Raw genomic sequence first — 20,337 nt, 5'->3', positions numbered from 1 at the left:
CTCATGAGAAGCCATCGACTTTTTTAATCTCGCACCTACATGATCATCGCCCTTTATCGATGCACATTTGCATAGCCGGTCTACTGTCATGCTTGCACCCAAGAAACTCTCTACAAAAGGAATTCTTTAATATAGGGGAAGGGGATCCCCCCAAATGGAGTTCTGCAGGTCATCGCTGCTGTTGGCTGCTAGCCATGAGGGCCCTCCAAAGGCCCATAGGCCGATGCCTAGCTCATCCTCGGACAAAACCTTGCCCCCACTATTTTTTGTGTCTGTGGTCAGCGTTCGTCTTGCTTTGTTGTTGGAGGAAGCCTCGGGAAGGTGCAGTGTCGCACAAGGCCACGTGTACGGTGTGAGGAGTGGAATGTGTGTGCATGCTAGAAAAACGAAGCTCACAATGCTACGTCTACCTCTTTAGTGTCGTCCTTCTGCTCCCTCCTCGCGCGCGCGCGAGAGAGAGAGAGAGGAGGGCAAAATGGCTGCTTGTCAACACCATACGCTTACCAGTAGCAATGCCAAGAATTTAGGTTTTGTTGACGCGTTGCAGGTACATTTTTCTTTCAGCTTTGCTTACGTCTCTCTCTCTCTCTCTCTCTCTCTCTCTCTCTCTCTCTCTCGTTGTAGTAAGCTCAGATCGCAATCACAGCTAGTAAGTGGGTTCTCCCATCAGAACCGTGCTCCTTGTGATCCACAGCTTGAAGTGCTCATTTAACTACGGGCAAGTGAGTTGCGTCCACATAGAAAATGAGCATTGAGCAATGCATTGGCTCGCAAGTCTGCACAGCTTTTTGAGTTCTTTGTCTTCTACAAGGCAATTACTGCCACTGGGGTCGGAGCATTTTCCCATGAAAGAGGATGAATGATGTGAATATCTTTCTAGGATCCTATTGAATTGTAGGCCAGTGCAGCAATTAAAAAATGGTGGTAATAGAAAAGAACAATTGAGAAGAGCATGCAATGGAAATGTGTATACATGTGTTTGTTTATATGTGAATGTGTTTATGCAACTAGACTAGAGCTTAAATCTATGCTTGACTTCTATATAGCCATCAGTTTGTTTTTTTGGACTTTGCAGAAAGATTACCATGGATCGTGCTTGCAGAAAATGGGCTACACCTCACGGTTTTCAAAATCTTATAGGCAGCATAAGTCTGTGCAGATGACTCTCGTGGAGGAAAGACCTGTTGTTTCTAGAACTTCTCTGAGACCACCTCCTTTGAAAGTTCTGGTAAATTTGACTACTCAATTATTCAGACGAACAAGGTGTCATCATTTATGAATTCCGGATGTGTGATAAACAAAGAAGAGCGTTGTGGCTGGGCTTTCTTAATCTCTTGAAGCAATGTCATGTTGGACATTTCCTCATTAACAATGAAGTTACAGTATTATCTCAACGATATCTGTAAAGAATTTGTCCATGAAATTTTGACCTTATTTACTGCTTCAGGTCATTGAGTCTGATAACCTCGCGTGTGTGGTTATCTATATACCCATTTTAATTTAGTATCTCTAAATTTAACAGCACGGATTCTTGATGAATTTGTCAATTCTACTAGGATATAATTTCTTTCCTTCACAGCAGTCTTGGTTGGGGATAGCTCTGGTGGGAATGCCTCTTGCATTCATCTGTCAATGAAATGTGTCTCTCTTGGGAACTGAAAGATGGAAGTTCTCCTAAAGAAAGTAAAAAGTGCCCTGGCCAGCTAATGTAGAGAGAGGATGCTATGAAAGATAGGCACTCCCCACCAAAAGTGTTCTCTGCGATCGCACGCTTAAAACCCTAAAACAACCAGAAAGTGCTAACCCAAGCACACCCCAACACCCCCCTGCACAACAAAAACAAGGGCGGTAACACTGCTTGCTGAGAGAGAGAGAGAGAGAGAGAGAGAGAGAGAGAGAGAGAGAGAGAGAGAGGTGAGATGAAATATTAACGTCTTCAAAAGGCCAAAGTGACCTATGAGACCAGAAAGTTACAATGTGGTTGTCACAAATTATGACGTGGCTGCCCAGTGCACACACACACCTTTGTGGCGGGCTGAGATGGTGACTGTACTGCTGAAAACAGTCCCGTGTGCAGAGAAAATGCTGACATGGCAGCCTCTGCAATTTGTGGCACCATTCACGGAAATCCGTACAGCCCTGCTGACGTGGCAAAAAAGCGTACAGAATTGGCTGCTTTTCTGGCTGTGTTGTTGGACTTGCTTTTTCTATGCAAGTCGAGAAAGAGAGAATTCCTTTGCTTTATTTTTATAAAAGCATGAGAGAGAGAGAGAGAGAGAGAGAGAGAGAGAGAGAGAGAGAGAGAGAGAGAGAGAGCCTTGATGCTTTTAGAAGGCTTTTGATTTTCAGCTTTTAGAGGCTCTGCTTTTTGGCAACCCTTGTATTCTTTATAAGCAGGCAGGGCCTCACAACTAACAGCATCTGGACGCAGAGTCTGAGTGTGAGCGCTTGTCCGCACTCTTGTACTTTGAACTTAGATTAATACAAAAAGAAATACCGAAAGGGGCGCAGTCTTTGGAGCCAATATCTCTAGGCACGGAACTCCGCTGGGCCGGTGTCGAATAAATTGTGAACTGTGAACTCTTTTGAAGTGGTTATATGGTGCTGTTGCGGTAGATTCTTGACTTGGAGTGTCCAAGTCTGTTACAGTGGTATCAAAGCACGACCGATTTCTCTTATACGGGAAATCCGATCCCAAATTTTTGTTCCGCAACACCTATGGCTTCAGGCAAAGATCAGTCGACTCCCTCTGCATCAGGAGATGCGGGAAGGGATCACAACGAAGATTCCAGCAAGGAGTATGGCCCGCCTCGGCCTACTCATGCGGAGCGTGGAGAGATGGAGCGTCGTCAATTGATCGGCGATGCAACAAAGATAATGCTCAATTTTGCGAAGAACCCAAAATTTGCAAAATTCACGAGCGATACTTCTTTCCATGAGGTACATGCGTAGTGGCAGAAAACCACTTTAACGGGAATGCTTGAACTTGGTGGTCCACGCTTCTATTAAACAAGACTGCGCCAGTTAAATGGATGAAATTCAAGAGGCTTTTTATTTCTTCTTGGCTGACTCGAGAGTATGAACGCGATATATGAACTGCTTGGAACCATCTTCGGATGACTAGGAAGGATACAGTGGACGCTTATTGCGAGAGATTCTGGAGCTCTTTTCTACCCGTCTCTTCATTTAAGAAGATCTCGTTCAAGGAACAGATTGAGCGGTTTACCTTGGGTCTACCTACAAAGATCCGAGATTATTGCTTGGAACAAAAGTCAGCTTCCATTCAGGAGTTGATGAGTCATGCGAAACGGGGTTTTGCCATTCACTCTGGCAGTCTGACCTACCCCACCGATGAGATCATGACACAAAGAGGCGAACAAACTTCGACAAATGAAAGTAGAAAGAGAAAGAGCAACCCAGAAAAGGAGGATGCACGACCCAAGCTTACTCCTCAAGAGAGGGCACTCTACATAAAGGAGGGGAAGTGCTTTGAATGCGGGGAAACTGGTCATATATCTGCGAAGTGCCCTAGCAAGGCATCGAATGAACAAGATGAAGAAAGGCCAGAAAGTTCTAAAGCAGCTGAGAGGCGTGGCATAAAAGACATGAAAAGCAGAACTGGTATCACATTGCGTGGGGCCTGAACTGAATCAAATGAATGAAAGTACAAACTTTGCCACTTTTGGGGCAAAGTGAAAGATCAGGAAGCTCTTTTGAAGGAGCCAAGGCCAACTTCTTTTCACTTGGAATTGGCGGCTCGATTTGGAATTACGTCCGATAGGCTGAGGCCACAGGCGGAGGTAGTTCGAGTGGCACCCGGACGGGATGTTGCCATTACACCGAGCATTGGCAAACTTCGTTTGCAATGACATGGGTGTTTTAGGGCAGGAGGAGTTTTACGTATTTGCCTTGGAAGGTTGTGACGCTCTACTCGAAATCCCTTGGTACCACAACAACGCCGTGGTTGACTACCGGGCTGAGAAAGTGACTTTGACAAATGAAGGGCTCAGAGATTGTATTTGATGAACTTCAGTTTCTTTACTCACTTTTCTTTTGGAGAGAACTGAACGATGGATGAAGGTCGAATATGTTTTGACCTGAACAAAAGAACGCCAAGATTTTCTCCACACTCATGCCGGTTGCTTTTCAAAGGGCCTGTCTGGCGAGTTACCACCCACTCGTCCCGAGGATCATACCATTGATCTGATTCCTAGAAGCACACCATCGAACCGGCCACCTTATCGTGTGAGCCGAGCATAGAACGAAGAGATTATGAACCAAGTGAAAGACCTCTTGGAAAAGGGTCTTGTCCAGCCTAGTACTTCACCGTATTGCTCTCCAGTGTTGTTGGTTTTGAAGAAGGACGGATCTTGGAGAATATGTATCGATTATAGAGCTCTCAACAAAATTATCATCAAGAACAAATACCCGATTCCTAGGATTGATGATATACTCGACAGATTACAGGGATCCTCGTGTTTTAGTAGGATTGATTTGAAGAGTGGATATCATCATATCAGAATCGCACCGTGAGACGTCTACAAGTCAGCTTTTTGGACCACTTTTGGGTTATTTGAGTTTGGTGATGCCTTTTGGCTTAACCAATGTGCCTGCGACATTTAACCGGATGATGGATAGGATTTTTCGAGAGTACAGGCTATTTGTTGGCACTTTCTTTGACGATATCATTGTTTTCTCCAAGAATGGGGCAGAACATAGAGATCATCTGCTTCAGGTCTTTCAGGCATTACGAGATCACAAGTTAGTGATTAATGCAAAGAAAAGTGAAATTTTCCTACCATAGATACACTTTTTGCGAACATTGTCTGAGCAGCAGGAGTGCAGATGGATCCGGCCAAGATAGAGACTATCCGTGATTGGCCCGATTTGAAGAATGTCCATCAAGTTACAAGCTTCTTAGGACTGTGTTCGTACTACAGGCGGTTCATTAAAAAGTTTGCAGAGGTTGCTTCCCCTTTGCATATCTTGACACAGAAAGGAGTCCCTTTCTCGTGGGGACCCACAGAGGTGACTGCCTTTCAGACTTTGAAAGAGAAATTGACTACGGGACCAGTTTTGACTTTGCCGGACTTGCAGAAGTCATTTGAAGTATATTGTGATGCTTGTGGTCGTAGTTTGGGTGCGATCTTAACGCAAGAAGGCCATGTCATTGCTTTCGAGAGCCGTTTGAATAAGAGCTTTTTGAAGGTTATCCATGCTCTTATTCAATGGCGGCATTGCTACTCGGAGCTGATTTTACGGTTTTCACAGATGATGGGAGTTTACGCTACTTCTTGTCATGGAAGCAGCTATCGGAAATAAACAGATGCGGTGGGCAAAACTTCTTGTCTTACTTCCGGATTGTCCATGTGCAGGGACAGAAGAAATTGGTGGCAAAGACTTTGTCCCGAAAGCCATTGGTTCTGGCTATTTCCGCGATACATCATAGGAACTTCGAGGATTTTACAGATGTATTGAATACAGATTGGGGAGATAGTAGCGGATTATTCCATTCGTGATGGCTACTTGATGAAGAAAACCATGTTGTGCGTTACACATCCGTTGAGGGAAAAGGTTCTAACCGAATGCCACTGTTCGCCTTTTTACAGGTCACCGCGGCATTGCTACCACCTTGAAAGGGGTAGAGAGATACGTCCATTGGCCGAGAGTCAAGAAGGATGTTGATGAGTTCGTGCGCAGTTGCGTGGTATGCCAGAAGGTCAAGTTTGATAGGCATAAAGCACAGGGATTGTTACAGCCTTTTACCGATACCCACCCGCCCCTGAAAGTATTACAATAGATTCCATCTCCCGAGAACACAACGTGGGCACGATTGTTTATTGCCCAGGTCTTCAGATTACATGGCATCCCTGAGACGATTGTCTCCGACAGGGACCCAGGTTCACGAGTTTGTTTCGGACGACTATTTGGGAGAACATAGGCACGCGGTTGCAGTTCTCGTCATCGCTCCACCCGCAGACTGACGGGCAATCAGAGATTGCTAATTCAGTGGTACTGGATTTGTTGAAGTCTTCTTGGTTGGGTCAGAAGACTACTTGGGAAAGGTTTTTGCCTTTGGTGGAATATGCCTATAGAAACACGTTTGACTCTTTGATGGGGAAGATGCCATTTGAGATTTTTGAATTTGCTACGAAGATTCTACCCTTCCTTAGCACGAAAGATAAGATTTTTCTTTGAAGCCGACCAGTTCACAAGGGATTTTTCCAGAAGGCTTTGCAGAAATTTTAATAAAGACAGAAAAAGGCAGCAGATCACCATTGTCGCGATTTGAAATTGAAGGAGAAGAATTGGGTGCTCTTACATTATGGGAAGGCATGACCGAGAAAGAAAACAAAAGGGAAAGGAGCGGCTTCTTTGTAAGCTTAGCATGACATAGTGTGGACCTTTTCGGGTTTTCCAAAAAGATAAATGATATCTCCTTTGGACTGAAGCTGCCAGAATACTTGGAGGATTCACAATGTTTTTTTTAATATGTGAGTCTCTTGAAGCCTTTTGAAGGCGATGTGCTTGAACAACCCAAATTGGACGAAAACGAGCAGATATTCGTTCCAGAACAGAAATTGGCACAAAAAGAAAGAAAGAAGGTAAAGCGAACTGACGGTTCTTGGTTAAATTCAAGACCTACTTCGCAATGGATACGAAGCGAATGGAGGAGGAAGACCTAGCAGATATTCCTCGGAATGTGAATCTTTACCTTGAAGCTTTTGGTTTAGCATAGTCTATTCCAAATGGAACCGAGGATTCAGCTTGGCCAGAGATATGGTGCAGTGGGTTTGCACAAGAGGGGAGTTACTCCGCTCCTTTGTCAACAGATGCCTTGAACTTTTGAATACTAGAGTCACTAATGTCTCTTTGAGCTTCAGGGATACTAAGAGCTGACAGTATTCTACTGGATGACTTTATGAAATGGAATTTTGGAAAATATGAAACTGACTTGTCCTTGACTTATTTAAGTGCAGGAAATGATAGCAAAATGACTGCAGCATTTTGGTCTAATAGATCTCGAATAGACATGGTTGCAATAGGGGTTAGTCAATCGGGCATCTATGAGGTCCCAACTAGATCTAGATGCGATTGCTAGCTACATTGCCGATAAATCATGGTCTAGGATCTGAATGAATGTTGAATGTGATTCGTCATGTGATGTCCTGTGATGTCTAGTATGTCCTGAGATGTCGTGTGATGTGACTGTCGATTGGTACATGTGCTAGATGTGTGTTCCTAGTGCGACGGTACTAACAATTTGTGTCTGTCAAGAGAGTTTATGGCCTCTGTCTGTTTTGCAGGCGTAATCGAGGGCGATTACAATGCTTTCAAGAGGGGGGTATGTCACAAATGATGATGTGGTTGCCCATTGCACACACACACCTTTGTGGTGGGCTGAGATGGTGACTGTATTGCTGAAAACAGTCCCGCGGGCAGAGAAAATGCTACGTGGCAGCCTCCGCAATTTGCGGCGCCATTCACGGAAATCTATACAGCCCTGCTGACGTGGTAGAAAAGCGTACGGAATTGGCTGCTTTTCTGGCTGCGTTGCTGGACTTGCTTTTTCTACGCAAGTTGAGAAAGAGAGAATTCCTTTGCTTTATTTTTATAAAGGCATGAGAGAGAGAGAGAGAGAGAGAGAGAGAGAGAGAGAGAGAGAGAGAGAGAGAGAGAGAGAGAGAGAGAGAGAGAGAGAATGAAATGAAATGAAATGTTATATTAACGTCTTCAAAAGGCCAGAGTGACCTATGAGACCAAACTGATACAAAAGTGGTGAATGTGTTACAATGTCTGAAAAGTGTGAAAGTGTGAAAATAAATGCGAAAAACTAAATACAAAGTATTAGATAAACTTTTTAGGAGCATTCTGGGTGTCTGGCTAGAATGCTTCTAATCCTTTGTTGTAGTCTCCTCCGGTGAAGTGTTCTTCTGCATCTTGGTCGTGGTCGTCTCGATTTTCTAAGCTCAATCGCCCTGTCAATGAGGGTGCCTTTGGTATGAATGTGGGTACTCCTTTGTGCTCGCTGTTGGCCTCTTGCTTCTCCTTCCATTCCTGCTTCTCTTGATCCAAAGAAATCTGTGATCTGCCTCTGAGGCTGTAGTGCTCTTTGTCTTCTCATTAGATTATCCCTGTGCCGATGTAGTTCCAGTAGGTATAGGCCTAAGCACCTTTGATCTTGGTATTGCATGACTCTATCTAGAGGTCCAAAGCCTTCTTTAAATAGGCAATGGAAACGCCCACGTATCTCATAGTATACGGTGCAATGACATATGTAGTGTCATTCTGTCTCCGGCTCCATTCCGCATAACTTGCAAATTCTGCTCTCAGGTGGGATTCCCCTAAATCTGCCAAATTCAATTTCCAGCTGGTGTGAGGATGTACGTCGTACGAATCTGACCAATAGCACATCTCAAACCATGAGACATGTGGGTATCCATGTAGCTCGGGCGAATCACAAAACCATCTTCAGATAGCAGTGGGAAGTTTTCTTTGTAGTCGGCCATCTTCATGCCCAATTCTTGTGTAGGGTCTATCCATGTCCTCTTAGTGTCCAACTGTATAAGATCCTGGCGGATGATTTTATTAATCTCCGTTCGTGTGATTGCCAGTGATGGAGCCTCAAGAGAGTATTGGAAGGGGGGTAATCTTTCCATACTGAACCTGTGTCTCTGAAACCACGAGGACAGTTGCGCATACCAGCATGATGTGTCTCCTTTCATTGCTAATTGTCTAGAGGATTCGAGGGCCAATCTAGTATATCGACAATTATTTGTATCCCATAAACCATGTATAAAGGACACTGATCTGGTAAGAGCTTCAATTTCTATTGGAGGGGCAGCTAGTTCTGCTCGAGAATCGCGTGTGGTACGGAGGCCTTGGCTCTAATCATTTGGGAAATCATAGATACCAAAGGTCTCTCCATTGACTTCCAATTATCCTGATCCACAGATGGTCCCCAAATCTGGACCCCATAAAGCATAGCCGAAGCCACCACAGTATCAAAGAGCCAAAGTTTTGTTCGTGGTTCTTGAAACTGCACTTGTGAACACATTCTCTCCAACCCTCCCAAGGCCGCATAGGCTCTGGACAATCTAGCATCCGCTGCTTTCTTAAGAGTAAACTTCGGTCCTGTAAATACCACACCAAGGTATGTGTATGCATCTGTGTACTCTGCTGTATCCTGGCCATATGCAAATGTAGGTGCCGATCTCCTAACCCACTGCGGTGTGGTGTTAAACACCATAACTTTGGTTTTACCCAAATTTACCGACAGTCCGCTGTCCTCCGCGAATTATGTAATGCATCTAACTGCCTCTGTATTCCATTTGGTGATTCTGCTATCAATACAATATCATCTGCATACAACAACAAAGGGATCCATGACCCGGCAAGTTGAGCACCTCTGTCACCCTCTCTATCAATGTAATCTGATACCTCATCTATATACATACCAAATAAAGTAGGGGACAGTGGGCATCCCTGCTTTACTCCAACGGTGGAATGAACAATGTCGGAATCCCCTTCTGGAGTATGTACATACCCAGTTACTGACCCATATAAGGCCATGATGCCCTAGATAATCTCTTTGGGGACCCCTAACTCTTGCATTCTGCGCATCAATCTGGCCCTTGGTACTGTATCAAAAGCTTTCCGAAAATCCACAAAGCAACAATACATCCTTCTCCCGCTTGCTCTTCCTTCCTCAATAATGGCTCTGAGCATAAGAATATGATCTAAAACCCCTCCCGAATCCAGCTTGTCCTGTTGCCCTTATGCCCTCATTCTCTGCCCATCTACTCAATTTTTGTTCCAGAATGGATGCGTACAGTCGGGTCTATGTGTGACCCACCATAATGGTACGGTAGTTCCCGGGTATCATAGGATCCCCTGACTTGAAAATAGGTACGATAGTAGATAATTTCCAAGATTCAGGTAATCCTTCACACATGACCCGATTAAACAGACGAGCAAGGACTTCTGAAAGTAGATCCCTTGCATGGATCAGATGTTCTGCTACTAAACCCTCATGATCATATGCTCTTCTTGTCTTCATCTTATCCATGGCTTTTTCCACCATTTCCGTAGTAAAGAAAGTACTAGTAGCAGGGCATGGCTTGAGCGGATCTGGTAATGGAGGCTGTCCAGATACCGTATTTAATGATGTTACATATTGACCCCAAATCTCAGGAGAAGTAATTGTCGGAGGCGATGAGTGCTCGTGGAATAAACGCTAGGCCTCATGTGAGTCCTTACTCAAGAAGAGCTGATATAAATCCTTCTCCAGTTTGGCTAAAAATGCCGTTTTCTTGCGACGTACTATACGCCGAAGAGCAATCCGAGACTGCTTATATGTGATAATCCCAAGTGTAAGCTCTTTCTGGACCTGGATTCTCGTCTCTCTGCATTCCTCGTCGTACCAACTGTTTTGAGGCATGTTCCCAGATCCTCTCTTCTAATCAGGCTGAGTATGTGGGTATGCCTCTTGTGCTGCTCCATGTAGTATCTCTGTTAGCTGAGAAGTAATCTCCTCTATAGTATATACAGGCTCGGCTGCCCACATCCTATTATAGATCTTTTCCACATAGACTGAATCAGTCTCTGGCGTGAAAGTATATCTTGTGTGTGTCTTCTTCCTTTGTACTTGAGAGGCATTGTATTGGAAGGAGATTGATAAGGTCAAGAGAGCATGATCCACTGCAATCCCAACCGGTCTAGGTCCCACCTTAAAGTCCTCGATACTAGAAATAAAGCTTGGTGAAGTCATGACATAATCCACTGTACTGGCCCCATGCCTGTGCGGGAAGCATGTGAATCCCCCATATAAAGGGAAATTCTCTAGACCATTAAGTATGGCCAAACCATGTGTAGTTGCCATTTCCATGAGATGTCTCCCATATTCAGTGTGTTCTTTATCCTGTGAGATTCTAGTAAGCCCCTCCTGTGATAAATCCACTTCTCTGAGCATTTCCTCAGAAGTATCATAGAATACTGCTTGAGAGTTGGCCGTTCTGGCATTAAAGTCTCCTAAGAGAACGATGTCTCCATCTCTAGAGAGCTCCCATATGTCATTATTCAGTATGGAGAAAGGGGACCGTCCTTTAGGTGAGGAGTAGACTGATGTACTTGGAGGGAAGTAGCATATAGCGATATATAGAAATCTACCTGTCTCGGCTCTCATTATCACCCACATATACCTTGCTTGTTCATCTTTCCTGATAATCTGTAGTAGTGGTTTCAGCTCCTCTTTAAATAAGACCGCTACTCCTCCTGAACCCCGGCTACCTCGCAGAGATCTCTTGTCTGGTTGACCAATTGTTTCCCATAAATACCCCTTTACATGTGGCATAAGCTGTCCCAGTATCTGGTGTGTCTCTGAGTAGAAAACTATGTCTCTGTCCCTAAAGCTGTCTTCAAAGGCACCTACATCTAGCCTATATGATCCATTACAATTCCACGCCACTATCCGGAGCGTCGCCCCATAGGTCTCGCACCGTCATGATGAGCGCTTTTCTAGAACCACTACTTTCCCTCCTCTATAAAAGGCGATTTTCCCCTTTTCTCTTGCTGCCTTGATCTCTGGCATCAACTCTTGCATGTGTGCCACTTGTGTGAATGTAAGGTCATCTCCCAAGAAAATACCGGTTTTCTTAAGAGTTGGCCTCTTCTTTAGAAATTCTTTCCTTATTTCTATATTCGGAAAGCGGAGAATAAGTGCCCTATCCTTTACGTTTCCCTTCTCGTCGATTCCTTTCTTGCCCACTCTCCATGCACTTGTGTGAGTAGGCTCTGTGATGCCCATGCGTTGTAGCAGTTCCCTCACTTCTTCATCTACATTCTCTTTGTCTTTGACTCCTGTGACCCGCACATGCAGAGCCCGATTCTTCCTTTTCTGCTCTTCCTCAATGGTCATATTAATAATGGTGGAGGTAGGTGTGGTCTCAGGCATCTGGGCCTTCCCTTTCTTCGCATCCTCAATCCATTTCTCTGCTTCATCAACCTTTTCTTGTGTCTTAACAAGACGTTCCGCCCATGAAGATGCCGTTCTCGATTTCTGTTCATCTCCTTCCCGTAGAGCTTTCATCTGATCCTTCATGTCCTCAAGCTCCTTCAACACCGAAGGTTGGTCGTCTCCCTTCTCCTTAGTTGCAGATTTGCAAGCCGCAAGTTCTCCTTTTAGTTCCTCGATTATTGCATCTTTTTCCCCCATGTGCTTTTCCATATTTATTCTCCATGCTTCAAAACTTGCTACTGCCTCATCGAGTTTCTTTTGCATAACGCATTCTGTTACATTTAGTTCGGCCTTGATTAGGTTTCGTAATTCCGTTTTCCCGATCTGAATTTCCTCATGAGAGCCTTGATGCTTTTAGAAGGCTTTTGATTTTCAGCTTTTAGGGGCTCTGCTTTTGGCAACCCTTGTATTCTTTAAATAAGTAGGCAGGGCCTCACAACTCAGAGCATCTGGATGCAGAGTCTGAGTGTGAGCGCCTGCCCGCACTCTTGTACTTTGAACTCAGATTAATACAAAAAGAAATACCGAAAGGGGTGCCAGTATTTGGGGCCAATATCTCTAGGCACGGAACTCCGTCGGGCCAGTGTCGTGCTGTCGCGGTAGATTCTTGACTTGGAGTGTCCAAGTCTGTTACAGTGGTGGATCTGATACAAAGTCAGAGAGAGAGAGAGAGAGAGAGAGAGAGAGAGAGAGTCTTGACTGCTTTAGAGAGCCTCATCTTTTGCAAGTCCTTCTTGCTCTCGTTTCCTTGCGCAACTGCTATCGCAAAGCTTTATTTACACCAGCGCTATTTTTATTACAAGCATCAAGCATCACTAAAAGGAACGCTGAAAAGCAACATCTTAAAATAGCTTCCAAAAGCCTTAAAAATGTGGGCAACATTTCATAGGCACCACGCCTGTATCACTTCCTGCAAGCAGGCAGTGCCAACAAAGACCACAAACAAGAAAAAAAAACCCGACAGGGACAAGAAAATACTTCTCCAAGATGGGCTGAATTTCTCTCTTGTATATATGTTGGAAGGTTTCCTCTTATGTTGTAGTTTTCTTTTAGTGCAAGCAGAAATACATTTCTTCGGCTAGGCCGCGGGGGGGTGGGGGGGGGGGGTGCGCATCTTAAACCCTCATTTTCTTTGTATTGTCGCCTTACATTTTGCAGAAGTGTTTCGAGCTTAAAATTGTAAATAAGCACTCTTTGTTGTACATGGCTCTTACATGTTTGCAGATGCTCCATTGTTGTTTTCTCATTGCTCATCCTTTATTCATTGTTTGTGGTGGATTTGGGTGAAAATGAGGAAAGGCTTTATTCGACACATGCCTCGAACCTTAGAGGAGTTTGCGCGTCAGCCATTGATGTGAAACGCCTTTATTCAGGTTTCTTAAGGGGTGGCAGTCGGGGGAGCGGATTCATATTGATGTAGTTTGCTGGGACAGAGAGCTTACAGCATCCCTTGCTGAGTGGTCACGGCATCGCTGTTTAAATGCAGAGTTCATCGTTGATGAGTTCCGTTTGCATATAGGGATGATACATACTTAGATTGCAGAAATTGACGATGTGATTCCCCCTTCTGCACGTTAGGTGATAAAGGGCACTACCGATCTCCCTACTCGCTATGGATGGTGGGGTATGCTTGATGCCAATATTATTCCCATACTCCCATTGGTGCTCACCTTGGTTGCATAGTGTTTGCATTGGATTCTCATTCAGTGACAGAAGGTACTCATGCAAGGTTGGAGTGGTTACCATCCTGCTCTAGGACTCCTGCTCTTTGGCTGGTTGGGGCCCTATTCCTGTGGTAGGCTCATCTGGCAAATACCGCATTGTGGCCCCGTATTCTCATTCAATGATGTCCACTCATGGTGGTTTCAGATCTGGGAGAGCAGACCTTCCACAGTTATCGTGGGACCTTGGGAAGTGGTGCTGGCCCTGAGCTGAAGCAGTTGAGGGCCAGCACTGCGGATAAGCAGTGGAGAGTCTACTGCGGATAACCAGTAGACAATCTCTTTCTATGGGTACTCTTGTAGCATTGGTCAGCATATCTATTGTGGCAGAAAAGTTTGCACTGTCTGCCTGCACGGTTGGAGTGTTGGTTGGATGCAGACCCATCTCATGCATTCATGTACAGATTTTGGTCCTTCCTCAGGGCTTTGTGGACCAGCCATATACTCTACTTTCTGTGGTTGATGGTTCATGCTGGTTTGCCAGTGGGGACATTGGCTGGCAATGTTTGGCCATGATTGGACCTATTTGCAATGTACATGTAGATGAGACTATTAGCCCCTGCCTTTGGGATTTGCTAGTGCATTTGGTCTGGGATGTAGTTTGTGCCTTACTTTGTTAGGTGGATGTTTGCACAGGCTTTGTGTCTTTGGATGCGGTTTGTTGGCTGTCACAGTTCCCAGGTTCTCACCTTACCTATTGAGGGAAAAGGAGTGGATCCATTTTTCTTGTTGATGGATCTTGGCTAGCGACGGGGCACATTGAATACGTTGCCAGATATTAAACATGGTTTTGAGTCACACCCCTGCAAGCTCATTTTCGCACTTCATAAAGGTCTGCAACGCTTGCTTCTTTGGGCCGCGCCGAAAGCGACACAAAGTCTTCTGAGTCTCCTTCAATGCTTCAACTTTGTCTATGGACGTAGGTCCACCTTCTTCAAGAATCTCCATGGCTGAAAATTCTTGAAACCACTTCCAACACAAAAACATGAACATACCTATTCCATGTAAAGTGACTGGAAAAAATCTTGTCTTCCTCAAAGACTGTGCATGCAATGTAGATGAACAAAGAGACGGAGTGCCAAACCGTTCACCACACACATGCAAACAATAAGATCGAATCTTTCTCTGCTGACCTAAATCAATCAATTGTGGCAAAACACAATTGAAATGCCCATGCTTGGTGCTCATACTTTCTTGTGCTCTTTCTACAACTGTGTCGTGCCAACGAAGAGACATCGAATGTGATTCCTTGAATGCATACTTTTCAGCTTTTCATGAATAATCCGCATACATCCGTGCTCATTCATGAGTGAAACGTGCTCAACGTACAATATGCCATGCCTAGGAAAAGGGATCACATAAAGACGCTGACTAAAATACAGGAAACGATCACGAATGAAACACTCAATCAATGCGTGCTGACTAATCATTTGTACACATACTACTTCCTGTGAGGGTTAGCTGGACCTAGGCTCGAGAGCGAAGATCGGTTCTTCGTGTTAGATCGAATCTTCTTGCGGGGGTTCTGTGGACCTCGACTCAAAAGCCAAGATCGGTTCTTCGTGATTGATCGTCTTTGCAATGAGGTTAGTTTCACTAGATAAAGTATCAACTAACACATCAACCTTGTGAACAATCACAGCATCTTCACGCAAATAATCATGCCTGCGAGAAATCACATCTTGATCATACTTGTCAGTGTCATCCAAATCATCATGCTCATCATTATCATTCAATTCATCATGCTTATCATCATGCAAATCCTGTGTATCATGCTTTGGAGAAGACGAGACCGAGAGAGTCTCCTTTTCCCGAATCTCTTGCATGTGTGCCTGCACTTGAGAAAAGAATCGGAAGAAGACGGCTTTCCTTTCGTTGTGCTCATGCTCTATGGCTGCCATTCTTTCTTCGTGTTCACGCTCTCTTTCTGCTTTTCTTTTTGCGGCAGCCAAGCGTGCTTGCTCGCACTCACGCTCAAAGTCGGCCTGTCTTTCTGCTTTTCTTGCTTCTCGTTCTAACTTCCTGTCCATCATCATCTTGTCGAAAGCCTCCAGAGGAGTTAGTGCAATCCTTGGCGTAGATGGGGAAGGGGGAGGGTGGGAAAAACGTCCCGGTGGGGAAAATTCTTCTTCACCTCTCTCATGCTTATCACCTCCAAGCGAAGTATCCATTCCGTTTCGAGTGATGACCATCCACTAAAGTCTTGGGTTCTTGTGGTCTTGGGTTCTTAAGTTCACTAGGAACTGGGGTTCTTGGGGGTCTTGGTTCTTGGGGTTCTTGAGTTCTTGAGGTTCTTGCTGGTTTTGAGGTTCTTCTTTAGCTTGCAATCTGTGTTAGAGAAGGGTCTTTTCTTCACCCAAGTTCTGCTCTTTTCCGCGGGCACACCCCTTGGCGGCCTTGCGCTCACACCAGGGTTGCTTTTTCCCACCTTACGTCGATTGGCCGGCCGCTAAGTGCACGGTCTTCAATGAGTGAAAAGAGGCACAAGGGGAGGTTGTACAAGCCCTTCTTTCTTGGATTTCTTGTCACTCTTCAAAAACACAATTAGGAATCGACACGCCCAAGAGGACTTGGGTTACGTGCGACTGCAACAAGCCAAAAAAAAAAAAACAAAAAAAAGTCTTGTGATTCTTATGGTTCTTCCTTGAGTGATACAGAACACTGCCAAAGCTCTGATACCAATGTAAGGTGCAGCGAAGTGAATGTTGGACTTTGCTCAAGATGAGTGCTCCGAACTGTGCTCAAGGTTCCTTGTTCTTAGGGAAGGGAGAGCCTTCCGTTCTTTAAATAGAGAGTGCAATGGACACAAACAAAGTGAATGGACACTGTGCGTGAAGGTGAATGAGACTGAGAGATAGAGAAGAGAATACGACACTGGACATGTTGTAAAACCCTCCTCCAAGGGCCCCACTCTCTATGGCGAGAGCGGTCTACTTATGATTGCACAAATCTCTACAATGCTTGGACTTGCCGACGATGTCGACGATGATGAGGACAACGACGAGACGTGAAATCTGAAACTGCTAATGGCTGAAATCTGCAAATCTTTATCTGCTGAATTCTGATGCTAATGGCTGAATCTGCAAAACCCTGAAGTGTGATGCTGATGCAAAAACGCTAGGGCTGATCTTTGTCTTCTGCTGCTGTCGTTGGTTTGCAATGCAAAAGGCTAGGCTGATCTGATGGGGTTCTGTTGCCAGGATGATGCATAAGGAAAAACACTGGCTGCTCTGGTCAAAAAACGCTAGGTAGTTGCAGTCTATTGCAAAACGCTAGGTCTTTGTGGGGTTCTGTTGGGAAGTTGCCTGTTGAGCAAGGTGCTCCTGCTGCCTCTTCTGCCAGAAAGTGCTAACTCTGGTTTCCTTATATATTATCTTAGCAAAATTGCCCTACCTACTTTCCAACAAAAGTCACTTAAAAATAATAAGTGAAAAATGTCAAAAATAGGGAAAATAGGTTTAATGCACTGGAAAATTCCCCTGATGGATTGTGATGGTAACGCTGATGATCATGTTGTGTGCAACTGGAGGATATGCATCTAATCTAAGTGTCTGGACATGCACGGTCTGTGAACAGACTCACAAAAGTGCCAGATCACCTGCTATTCTAAATTGACTTGACTGAACTGAACCTTGGTCATGCTGTAGCTTGTCCACGGACACATAGGGTTGGATGTGTCACGTGACATTGTGTAACGCACAACATCGTTTTCTTCATCAAGTAGCCATCCCGTATAGATTATCTCGCTACTACCTCCCCATTTTGTATTCGAGTGAATACATCAGAAAAATTTGGATCTGTGGCGTACTGATCGACCATGTCCTCGAAGCTTCTATGGTGAATCGTGGAAATAGCCAAGACTAATGGCTTCTGGGACAAAGCATCTGCCACCAAGTTCTTCTGTCCCTGTACATGGACAATGTGGAAGTGAAACTGTGACAAGATGTTAGGCCACTGCATCTACTTTTCTGAAAGTTGCTTCTGTGACAAGAAGTAGCGTAAACTCTGATGATCAGTGAAGACGTAAAATCGGCTCCGAGTAGGTAATGTCGTCACTGAGTAAGAGCATGGATAACTGCCAAAAGCTCTTTCTCATAAATCTATGCTGTCAATTCCGGCCTTGAAAACAATCGGCTTTCATAGGCAATGACATGGCCTTCGTGCATTAAGACCGCTCTGTCACAAAGTGATGACGTGGCTACCGACATCAGAAACCCTAAAATTCTTGCAAACCCTAATTTCTGCCATAAACCCTAATTTTGCAGAAACCCTAATCCTAACTGTTGGCTGGTGTCACCAGGAGGTGTATTTTTCCTGTTGCCTTCCGTAAATAAGTATTAGATATATTTATTTTATTTTTACTTGTTTGTCCCAAAACCCTTGAAAAGGTGCAAGTGGACATTGCATGGCCAGTGTGAAACGGCTGCAGCCAAATAGGTTTCTCACATCGGGGATCTAGGTCGGTCAGACAGGGACTGCCTGGGCCAGTTAGCACTGAATTCTGATGAGTATGGAAGCTCGTGTGCGCCAAACTGGAATTTGGGCCACTCGTCAAGTCACTGCAACTTTATAAGTTGAAAGGGGCCAGTAAATTAACCCACATTGTAGATGTTGGTCAAATGGTAGTCTTCAATGATGGTCAGGAGACCGATAGGGACGCCATGGAAGCATCTCCTAAAATTTAGGAAACTGCTATTTTTGACCGGAAAATGTGTTTGCGTCATTAGCTTTGGAATGACAAGGGGAACATTTTATTGCTCTGCTGCCAAGTCAACTGACGCACCAGTTGAGATATTTTTAGCAGGGAAAGCCCAAACTCGGAAACTGGGCGACGCGTAAGCCTGTGAGCGATTCTGCCACTTTGGGAGGCAAAAATGAGCTGCATATCAACAAAGGGGGCGCCATTTTCAGCCTCAGGTGGATCGTAGCAGGTACAGAAGCTATGGAATGCTTACCTTGCCCTCTATGCACAGTATGGTGGCTGGAGTGATGCCCCGCACGCTACATACTGCTCTCTTTCTCCCCTACGTACAGTATGTTATGCCCCACTAGTGGGCTTCTCGTTTGACCTATGTATAGCTCTGGGGGTTTATGCGCGTTTGCCAAGGCAAGAGCCTTCTGAACAGGAACCAGATTAGCTAATTGCTAATCCCCCACAGGTACGCACAGTTCCATCACGAAAGATTGCGAGTTTGGAGAGTTTTCTTGCGTGAAAACTCGTCCAATTCACAGGGGAACTGTCCCATTGCGTGCGGGAGCCCTTGGGACACGTGTAGGCGTGTTCGCTCTACTAAAAACGATCCGAAACAGGGAATTACAGCCTGCTGTGTTTTTCTGCAGGTTTAGGGTTTCGCACCTTAATTGCAAGGGAACATCAAGGGAGCCTCGTGAGAGCCTTGGGATGCGTGTACAGGCTTTTGGGCTCCCGGCAGTGAAAAACAGAGAATTACAGCCCACTGAATTTCTGTGACAGCTCACCAGAAAGCTTCCAGATATCGAGGGAATCCGTCCTAGACATGTGTTTTTGAGCTACAGGGGTTTTTATGCCGTTATGCTGCCAAAATCAGGTCGAAAACCTGCGTTTTCAGCCCTCGCCAGGTTTGGACAGCTTTGTGAAAGCTTGTGCTAAGTGGTCGGATCATCTACTTTAATTTGAATAAAGAAATACCGAAAGGGGCGCCAGTCTTTGGGGCCTACAGGGTGTCGGTCTCGTGTGCGCAGTGACATTCTAGTCGCTGGACGCAACTGTGTTCTCTTCCCTTCTCAGTGCTCTGTGTAAAGTTAAGAGGTAATTGAAATAGTACCGCCCTCTACGTTGTACAGGCCGGTTATATGGTTCCATTGACGGGATAGTCACTTTTTCTTCAAAAAGTGCAGCGTGGATTGTTGTGGGTGAAAGCAACACAGAGCTTGTCGATATGGCAGAGAAGAGAGACCAAGTACCTGAAGAGGGATCTTCCTCACATGGCACAGAGAAAATTCCTTCAACTCTTCAAGAAGAGGACAGGTTGTTTAGAACTCAATTGCGTTTTTGCATGGACATGTTTCAGCAGTTGGCTAACAACCCAAGGATGCAAGAATTCTTACAGGCTCTGACATAGGGTTTTCAGCCTCCTACTCAGGGCATGACTGAGCCGTTGCAGGAAAAGGAGATTTCCAATGCGCAGAGGACTCATGATGCTCGAGGGAAAGCCCATGTGGTTGAGCAACTAGCGGTGTCCAATGATCCAAAGCAACTTGCTTTAGCTGGACAGGAACCGTTTGTGAATGGTCAAGGTTGCTTTAGCTGGACAGGAACCGTTTGTGAATGGTCAAGGGAGCAATGAATAGGCTATGCGTCAGACCCTTCCATTACCTAATACTTATCCTGGTTATTTTGGAGGTGGTTCAGTGTTTCAAGCTATGGCTGGACCTTCCACAGGTTATATGCCAGGGAATGTGTTCGGGACAATGCAAACAGGCATGGGTAACCCTATGTACGCGAACATGGGTGTCCAACCAGGTTTTCAGGGTGCCTATGGCCAGTTTCGAGTGCCTGGAACACAATTTGGTATGGTTGGTTTTTCGCAGCTGTAACAGACTTGGACACTCCAAGTCAAG

At 45.1% G+C, this 20,337-nt stretch overlaps 1 protein-coding gene across 1 annotated transcript in view; it reads left to right on the top strand.

Moving 5' to 3' along the window:
* Window positions 1–302: 302 nt before the first annotated feature.
* Window positions 303–20,337, top strand: part of LOC147459637 (alpha/beta-Hydrolases superfamily protein) — a 64,005-nt gene continuing 43,970 nt past the window's right edge. The window contains exons 1-2 of the mRNA XM_086510851.1: window positions 303–547; window positions 1,076–1,228. Coding sequence (XP_086366977.1) covers window positions 476–547; window positions 1,076–1,228 — 225 coding nt within the window. The 5' untranslated portion in view covers window positions 303–475. The remainder of the gene's footprint in view (window positions 548–1,075; window positions 1,229–20,337) is intronic.

This window comes from Adiantum capillus-veneris, chromosome 4 (assembly GCF_014529385.1).
Source record: "Adiantum capillus-veneris isolate H3 chromosome 4, ASM1452938v2, whole genome shotgun sequence".
NCBI classification, from domain to species: Eukaryota; Viridiplantae; Streptophyta; class Polypodiopsida; order Polypodiales; family Pteridaceae; genus Adiantum; species Adiantum capillus-veneris.
This window is presented reverse-complemented; position numbering and strand designations above follow the sequence as displayed.